Genomic DNA, 9,550 nt, shown 5'->3' with positions numbered 1-9,550 from the left:
CGAGGTGTTATATGAAAAGTAGAAGACACGTGGCAGAATACCAGTGGACGATTACATGGGAATTTCCTATTAGATATATTTTTCTTTTCACGCGGTAACGATGTCCTTTTTCTTATAAAAAGAGCCGGTCTCGCGGGGTTGAAACCCCGGCGAGATACGACGACGACGACGACGACTTCGACGATTAGGGTTTGTGAATTTGGAGCTCGGCATTAATTCGTTGTTCTCTCGCTTCAATTTGATCTTGATTGTGCGTGATTTCATGGGGACGCCTGAATTTCCCGATCTCGGGAAGCATTGCAGCGTGGAGGACTGCAAGCTCATCGATTTCCTGCCCTTCACCTGCGATCGGTGTAGCGAGGTTCATCTTTTTCCCCCTTTTTTTTTCTCGTTGATTGTGATTGTTTGGTGTTTTGTTGTGCCCAATGCTGCCTTTTGGCTTTTGGTATTGAATTGTGTTTGGGTGTCTGATGGATGTCGATGGATTCAATGTCTTCTATGAATCCGTAAATTTAGCATTATTTGATCATAATGGTAACCCAATTTTTTTTTTTTCTTCTGGAATGCATCTTTGTAGCATCTACTTGCTCTTATATTGGCGATTTTTTTTATTCATGTAGATTAAAATAGTTTGACTTGGGTAATGGTCATAAACCAAGTAAAAATTTAATGCTTATTGATTTATCATTCATTTACATGTTCTACTTGAAAGAGTTGTTTTGGTAGATCTAAGAAGTGTACCAAAGGATAACTGTTTTATGTTATGCTAAAGCTTGTTTTAGGTCTAAAACAATTTTGAAAATTTTGAGCTTTGAAACTTAAGGATCTAGTAGAGAGTGAAAAAATGTGGGATCTTTTTGTTTGGTTTAATGATTTTGGATTTACCATTATAGACGTGATATGCTTCATGTACAACAATCTAAAAGCAAAAGTTACATTAATCTAAGTACATAATCTACACTTTTCTGTTTTCTATAAACTTGAAGGGATGTGGAGGTGTTCATGAATTAACATTGCATTTTTTTCGTTTTGTGATGAGCACTGTGGGTCAAAACTGCATGACCATGAATGAAATCTAGATGTTCATCTAAATTAACTAGAGAAAGAAAGGTAGAATATTCGGATGTTTTTTCTCTTTATGAAGGGATGGTACTTTATTGTGCCCTCTTACAATAAAATGGTTTAGTTATGGCATATTGGGTGATGAAATTTTACAAGTAAATTGTGTGAGTTACATTACTTCATGTAGTTGAGCATTATATTTTTCTGTTATTTCTTTTACCAGATATAACAATGTATATTGGTACTTGTACTTTTATCCTATAGAGTTACAACACCTGTGATGCCGCCCTCCGTGGTGTTTTCTCTCTTCTGATTCATGCAACTATAACTTTTAACTGATGACAATGGTGACTTCCATCAATATTTTGTTCTTACATTTTATGAATTTCTGGCTAAAAAAGAAGTCACCAGTTCTTGTCTCATGGGTCTGTTAACGATCATGATTAATCATGCATCATGATGTTGTTCATAGTTAGTTTGTGGCCTGTCTGCTTGATTAGTGTTAGAGATGGCATCCCTCAATTATCTCACGAGTTATTGCCGTCAAGGATGGCATTCCTCAATTTTACACATTGCTAGATCCTTTTCTGTAAAAAATAAATGAGCAACACTTTTGTTTTAAATCATGTTTTTTTGAGCTATCCTTATGTTGCAGACAGCTACAAGTCTCCTAAAAAATAAGGACTTGTTTGGTAGGTGGGAGCTCAATGAAAATGGTTTTTCTTGTTTGAAAATGCGGATAAAGAAGACCTATTTTTTGATTAAAAACAAGAGTATGAGATGTACTGCCACAAAGCTACATTGCTTCACATGATCTTTCTATAATGAGACTTGATTCTGCCTTGTTTTATATTTTCCTGGATCTATATTTCTTCCAATCTTGTTTGTTTTGCCTTTAGAAATGAGCATATGAATGATAATTTGGTTGAAATTTTGTGACAGGTATTCTGCCTGCAGCATAGAAGTTACTCAAAACACCTTTGTCCAAATGCCAACCTTCAGGATGTGACAGTCCTGGTTTGCCCACTCTGTGCTAAAGGAGTTCATCTGGTCCCAAATCAAGACCCAAATATCACTTGGGAATCTCATGTCAACACTGATTGTGACCCATCAAATTACCAGAAAGCAACTAAGAAAAGAAAGTGCCCTGTTCCTGGTTGCAAAGAAATACTTACTTTCTCTAACACAATACGCTGTAGAGACTGTACCCAAGAGCACTGCTTAAAACACAGATTTGGCCCTGACCACAAATGCCCAGGCCCCAAGAAGCCTGATACTAGCTTCCCTTTTATAAGTTTGTTGAGGAGGAGCCAGAAAAGTGAGTCAGTGACTAGCAGAAGTTCAAATGTCCCCTGTACGAAGTCAGAGCTCAAACGGTTCATCATGGTGGGGTTCTGGCTTAGTCAACGCCGCATCAAGTGTTCGGGCCTCAGCTGAGTCCAGCATTCAGAGGTTAAGCGATGTTACTGCCCAAGCATTGCAGAAGGCGAAGGAAGGAATGTCACAGAACAACAACAATGCTCTTGTCGAACAATGCCCTCAGTGTCCAGCAAAATTTTCATCTGTTTCTGCTTTGATTGAGCATTCTGAGAGAAATCATAACCGCGGCATTCCACCAGGTCAGTATGGTGTCACGATCGATGCTTGTCCCAAATGTGGCAAAGGCTTTGTTGATCCAGTATTGTTAGTTGAGCATGTTGAGAGGGTGCATGGAGGGACATCGACTGTTCGATCGTGAGTTCAAGACTACATTCTCTTATTTTTTTTCATAGTTAAATGTCATTAATTCCGGCATTTTCTTATTAAATTTTTCTTTATTTACAGTTGAATTTTATAAACTAATTCCGGGGCCTGCATTTGGAGTGAGCTACATCCATATCAAATGCTTCCAGGCTTCCAGCAGTGACAATTCAAGCAATTACCATTGCATTTAATTTATTTTTCCAAGTCCTGATTGGTTTATACTCTACACACACGGAAAGCATGGCCCCTTTTTACATTGTTGATTAAAGTTAACATAATAGGGATTGAAATTGTGGTTGTCTTAGTTTGATGGGTCTTCTGTTCTTGTACTGCTCTTTGTTTATGCAATGAAAGTGAATTTGTTGTGAATTATTCTAAATGCCAATTGAGTGAAGGTAATGGATTACAATTTAGGTACTTCTTCCGTCCCTAAATACATGTCGTTTAATAATGTTGCACAAGATTTAAGAATAACATTAAATTAACTAAACTTTAACGTAAAAATTAATCAAATTACTAAACTATTTCTCTCTTGAAACCATATATTTTTTTTGAAACTATAAAATATTACTATCTCCATTTATATAACTTAGGAATTGTAGATGAGTAAAATTAAAATAAATAAATAAATATTGCTATGATATTGTAAAACGACAACTATTTTGGAAAAATTTTTTTTTCTAAAACGACATGTATTTTGAAACGGAAGGATTAACTTTATTATCTGAACACAATTATTATTATTATTATTATTATTATTATTATTATTATTTTGATAATAGCAACAAGTGTTGTCCCACAAAAAAGGTGTCAATAGATGTATATAGTGATGCATCAATTATAGAAGTTTAACGATTTCCTAGAGATTTATTAACTTAGCGTCACATGAGACATTAGAGTCTTATCATATGCACTAAACTGAGTTAATAATTTCTCTTGACATGCAATTCTGAAAAAAGGAGAAAAAAACGATATATTCCCACGGATAACCGGTGAAACAACAACCTTCAACATAGGACCCGTGAACTGTGAATGAATAGTATTATTACAATAATATTTATATAGTATCTTACAATATATACTAGTACTACTATGGATCAACAATTATTTTCAAAAAACTAATATTTTTTAATCATGATGTTTTTATTATAAAATTATCTCTATTATTATCTAATCCGAGATTAAGGATGGATAAAAATAGATTTTTAAAAATTCAAGAACTAAAAAGAAGTCAATTGACCAATGTGACGGACAAATGGCTAATTAATCATTTATCTATAACTGTTTTTCAGAATGCACCCTCAATTTTTCACAATTTATAAAAGAAGCCGGCAATGTCAATGTGTCGATGTCAAAAAGTAACAAATAGTTAGGACCGAGAAAAAGAAACTCAAATAAAAACCCATGAACCACGTGGAGATCTCCTCGATGAGGATTGGTCTTTTCTTTTTTTAGTTTAAGTATAAAGAACGAGAACCTTCTGGAACTCAGATAATAAAAGCTAGAGAGCGGAACTTCTCCGGATTCTCGAATCCCGATCCACAGAGTCTCGATTTCAATCGTAAGGCCTTTCGTCTCTGCTTTTCTTCTCTTATTCTCCATTGATCTCTTCATTGCAGAGCTTCTTGGCTTCCAATTGATCCTCTGTTTTCTCGTTTTTTTTGTGATTTTTTTTAATATATATTTTGTTGATTTGTTGTTGAATGGTCTGTGTATCAGTTGCCAGTTTCTTGGATGAAATATGAACTGTAATTGGTGAATTGAGTGTGATTCTGGTAGTGAGAGTGTAATTATTGAGATTTTGCTGGAAAACGTAGCTACGGATTGTTTTAACAAGCTTTTCAGTTGATGATTTTGGCCTTTTGGATTGAAATCTTTGTGTTTTTTATGTAGATCTGATGTTAGGGATGGAACGGATAAAAAAAGATCTGAACTTTCGATGGATTAGAATCATTAGATGTCTAGAGTAATGTGGATTCCCAATTCGATGTTTTTTTTTACGCAACTCAAAATTAAGTATAGCGCGCTGCTGGAACATGTCGGTGTTTTTTTTTTTGGTCGAACTGATTTATTTTATATAGCCACCGATTGGTCTTTCCGAGGGTCCTCACATTTACGACCAAAGATTGTTTTTGTTAAAAAAAAAATTCATATTTTGAACAGGTTTTTGTTTGAGAAGTATTTGGTTTAGATGCATAATTTGACTATTCACTAATCAGCTTACTAAATCATTTTACCAATCTGTATTCCTCCATGAATTCCCTAAAATCTGATCTTTTTGTTGAAACAAGAGTTAAGAGTTTGTTCTGGAAAACTTGGAAAATTATATGTGGTATTTAGGATGGAGGAATCAGAATGCACTAGTTAAATTTATAGGGAAACAATGTCTGCTTTTGTAGATGTTTACCTTTAAATGGGAACTTTTGAGTGAGTTGAACAGTTGTAGTGAATCCAACATAATTCAAGTGACCAGAGTCGAATAATTGAGAATGCATTCAAGTGATTTAACCAAATGACTAATATATTATCTGCCATTTATTTTGTGGGTGGGAGTAGGATCTTTGTGTTAAGTTTCCTGTTATTAATCATTAGAAAAGACATATTTTTGAACATTTTATTTTAAATTGGTACTAATTTAATTAATATGTTTATCAGGATTTGATAAGCTTGTTTGGTGCCTTAAATGATGGAAGACACTCAGTTTGAGCATGCTCAATCAAATGGTGATCTATCGTGTGTTTAAAAATTCTTAAAAGATATTTAAGTTTTTGGTGATGACTCTTCTTTTACCATTTAATTCTCATTCTGTTTTTGCCTGGTTGTTTGCCAGTAGCTAATGAAAGCTCCAGTCAGCAGTCACAAACTGGTATACCTTCACTCATCTGCAAGCATAATTTATACATGCTTCCATCATTTTCTTATTGAACTTATCCATCCGAAGACTTCTTTTATCTGTGGATCTGCTCATTAATATAAAGTTCGACCTGCTTTTACATCCGCAATCCTGGTTCATAGGGTCTTGACAATGCTTAGTTTTAGTTGCTTAGAGCGTAATGCTTAAATGATCCTTCTCTGTTGCAGTTAAGATTGATATTATGCTAATGAAATTTCAATATTTATTTGCATTCCTTGATAAGGCTTAGTTTTAGTTGCCCAGAGCCTGCATGAATTTGTTTCATGAAATATCTTCCATACTGTCACTGGTTTCCTAGCTCCCTCCATCTAAAGAAAGTGACCCTTTGTATGGTATCAAGTGCATAATTTGACTTTTTTTCTTGTAAACATGTATATGTTGATTTCAATTTTCTTCCTTAATCCTGCTAATTCCTCACTTTTGAAGATGTTAATTTGATTCTCTGTGTTGGTGGTGCAGTTGATGATAATGACATCAAGATTGAGGGCTCTGCATTTGTATATAATGAACATCCCAGTGATGACAATGGACCTCCAAAAGTTGACTCTGAGGTGGAAGTCCTTCATGAGAAAGTCACAAAGCAAATCATTAAGGATGGCCATGGTCATAAACCAACAAAATTCTCAACATGTTTCTGTAAGTGTCCTATGATTAATTTCTGCCATAGCTTACTATCTTAGGGAATGGTCATTACAAGAACTCTTTTAGTTTATCTCTTCTGAGAAACTTGTTGATTATACGAACACATTTGCTATTATTTAAACAGAATATATCAAATCAAATGGTTGATGGTGAACCACATCTGCTTCTAGCTAGCACTCTTGACTTGTTTAGGTAGTATCTTTGGACATTGAGTTAGGATCTGCAAATCAAAGTGTATATTTGTTGAAATCATCTGTAAACTAATGTTGCAATATTCATTCACTACCTAGCACCTTCAGTCTGAGAATGTAGTCAACAAGAGCATCACATCTGCTAGGAAAATTAAAAACACACTCACACAAACACACAAAGAAAAAAAAATGGCAAGTTTATGGGTACCTGGAATCAATACCTAATAATTATTATTTCTATCAACACTCATGATACTCTGCTTGTAATGCCTTCTTTGCAATTGTTGCCACTCTAGTGTTTCTTTGGAAGTTTCTGACTGAAATCTCTTGTGGGAATAAAAGACATGCTCTGACTCTCATACAGGCCATGAAACTACATTCAAGCAAATATACTGAAAAAACTGACTTGGTCAATTATTTGATGTACCAGTGCACTACAGGGCATGGGTGGAAAATACATCCCAAAAGTTTGAAGATACTTGGCAAGAACAACGTCCAACTGAGCTTGTCTTGGGAAAAGGTGTTTGCCTATACTCAAGAGAGATTCTTTGGACATGTACTATGTTTGGTATTATTTCATGAGTGCTTGTTCAAGTGATCTGCAGTGGGATTTAAAACTAATTTACTATATATATATATATATATCTTTCTTTATGGTAACACCTGGCAATGACATTCTGTTAAAACCCAAAGCCCTTCAAGATTCCCATCTATGCTCATATGCTTGTGGTTACTGGGTGCTAAATCCAAGCCATCTCAAAGGTTTTTTATCCATATCCTAGTTGACCCAAAGAAGCTTCAACATCAATTGTTATGGCACTTAATGAATTATATCTGGAATCCTGGACTGTGTTTTGCATTCTCCTTGAGTTTAATTCAGACCTTTGATATAGAAGTCTCCTCCTATATGGGTACCTGCTATATTTTCTGTTTATTCAGGCTCTCCTAGTGTTTGGAACGTAATGGCTCTCCTAGTTTAAGTTCATGCTCTTACCCGGTTGTTAGTGAGAGTTAGATTATATTTTTAACAATAGGTGAATTTATTTGTCAAGGTGCACAACTTATATTATTGAAGAATTTTTTGCCATTGTATTTGTTCAGTGCCAAGTGACTGAATGAGTCAAATTTTGAAATGCTCCTTATTTAAATATAGTAGGTATAATGTGGTTGTTTCATGTGTTACCAACTCTCCCTTTTTGACTACAGAGAAACCTCAAATGGTGGGGCTAGGAATTGGTGTCTCAGGAATGAAGAGTGGGGAGCGCGCACTCTTACATGTTGGTTGGGAATTAGGTTATGGCAAAGAAGGAAGTTTTTCTTTCCCAAATGTACCACCTATGGCAGACCTCTTATATGAAGTGGAGCTTATTGGTTTTGATGAAGCTAAAGAAGTAAGCATCCTCCTTTTAAAGATTAGTGCATCCGCTTACCATACTAGACTCACATGTTAGAATACATGTATACTACAGATAACAGTATGTAGGTCATGTATAATTCCCAACTATTCTGTCAACCAAAGTGTTAGAACCTGCTGTTAGTTTTAAAATCTCTTATTGTTCAACAGGGAAAAGCCAGAAGTGACATGACAGTAGAAGAAAGGATTGAGGCAGCTGATAGAAGAAAGTTGGAAGGGAATGCTTATTTCAAGGATGAAAAACTTGAGGAAGCTATGCAACAGTATGAAATGGTTATTTCCCAACTTATATAATCTCTGAATTTGCTTTAATTCCCTTCTGACAAGTTACATGAAGTCTGGATTGGTTTTGTTTATCAGGCCATAGCCTACATGGGAGATGAATTCATGTTTCAGTTATTTGGAAAGTACAGAGACATGGCATTGGCTGTGAAAAATCCATGCCACCTCAACATGGCTGCATGTTTGATTAAACTAAGGAGATATGAAGAAGCGATCGCACAATGTAGCATTGTATGTATAAACACTACTTTTTGAGTATCACGCACAACATTTTTAAGTAAAACTTCTGGAATTTCTCCTTGTCAAAGATTCCTTGCTCATGCTTTCTCTATGACTCTGTTACATAGATACATATCACATAAAGTTTATTTCGTGCTCCAGGTCTTATCAGAAGATGAAAACAATGTCAAAGCATTATTTAGACGAGGAAAAGCTAAAGCAGAACTAGGTCAGACAGATGGTGCTCGTGAAGATTTTCAAAAAGCTAAAAAAATTGTTCCTGAAGACAAGACTATTGCAAAGGAGCTTCGGCTGTTAGCTGAACATGATAAAGCTGTTTATCAGAAGCAGAAAGAGCTTTACAAAGGAATCTTTGGACCACCGCCGGAAGCTAAACCTCAGCGACGAAATTGGTTAGTAGTTTTCTGGCAATGGCTAGTATCTTTGTTTTGCCGCGTATTTAAGCTCCAAAAGCACAAAGCTGACTAGACTGAAAGCTATTTATCTATCTATTAATGGTGACTTTTCTAAGTACTGATCTGAAACTGTTGTAATCTTCTCCTCAGAGTAAGAATAAGTGGTAATCTTCTGCTCTTTGGAAAAAAAAAAATTTTAACTGTACATTGTGCATCTGTTGTGTTTCATTAGCATATATTATCTGATGACACAGTGGCCACTCGTTTTTGATAAAATTCTCTTATAATTCTACACCAGGACTTGAAATTGTTTAAATACTTGCCTCTTTTTATCTCCTGTTCTTATGTTGTTCATTGTTTCCTGATTTATTGTTTTCTGGATTGCCTTTTTTTTTTCCTTTCTTTTTGGGCATATAACTTTACTTCATGGTGTATAAAAAAAAAACAGTACACGAAGTCAAATTATAGCCACATTTGACTGTTAGTAGTTGTTAATGTAGATCAGATTTGCTGACTATGTATCACAGTTCACATGATAACAGAGGGTAAAGATTAATAAGCCAGATACATCTTATTCACAAGTTGCGATCTTCAATTTTTATTTATTTTCTACCGCTCGTAATGTCTCACGCATAAATTAAAAATAAAAAAAATAAAAAATCACTGA

The 9,550-nt window shown here is 34.9% G+C and overlaps 2 protein-coding genes across 3 annotated transcripts; both read left to right on the top strand.

The window, feature by feature from the left end:
• The first annotated feature begins 107 nt into the window (after nt 1-107).
• On the top strand, nt 108-3,177 carry LOC120267938 (zinc finger AN1 and C2H2 domain-containing stress-associated protein 16-like). Its single transcript, XM_039275619.1, is given in 4 exon segments — nt 108-361; nt 2,005-2,411; nt 2,413-2,796; nt 2,887-3,177. Coding segments are annotated over 4 exon segments (894 nt in total). The 5' UTR covers nt 108-262; the 3' UTR covers nt 2,891-3,177.
• A 1,100-nt stretch (nt 3,178-4,277) lies between these two features.
• On the top strand, nt 4,278-9,175 carry LOC120267696 (peptidyl-prolyl cis-trans isomerase FKBP42). 2 transcript variants are annotated; one of them, XM_039275375.1, is made up of 9 exons: nt 4,278-4,366; nt 5,461-5,528; nt 5,639-5,671; nt 6,179-6,355; nt 6,983-7,072; nt 7,759-7,943; nt 8,117-8,239; nt 8,327-8,479; nt 8,630-9,175. In XM_039275375.1, the coding sequence occupies exons 2-9, from the start codon at nt 5,489-5,491 to the stop codon at nt 8,954-8,956; spliced, it is 1,128 nt and encodes a 375-aa protein (XP_039131309.1). In that variant the 5' UTR covers nt 4,278-4,366; nt 5,461-5,488; the 3' UTR covers nt 8,957-9,175. The 2 variants fall into 2 exon arrangements, with proteins under 2 accessions (XP_039131309.1, XP_039131308.1); XM_039275374.1 differs by having other exon boundaries at nt 5,636-5,671.
• The last annotated feature ends 375 nt before the right edge of the window (nt 9,176-9,550 follow it).

The sequence above is a fragment of the Dioscorea cayenensis genome, chromosome 8 (genome assembly GCF_009730915.1).
Source record: "Dioscorea cayenensis subsp. rotundata cultivar TDr96_F1 chromosome 8, TDr96_F1_v2_PseudoChromosome.rev07_lg8_w22 25.fasta, whole genome shotgun sequence".
In the NCBI taxonomy this organism is placed as follows: Eukaryota; Viridiplantae; Streptophyta; class Magnoliopsida; order Dioscoreales; family Dioscoreaceae; genus Dioscorea; species Dioscorea cayenensis.
This window is presented reverse-complemented; position numbering and strand designations above follow the sequence as displayed.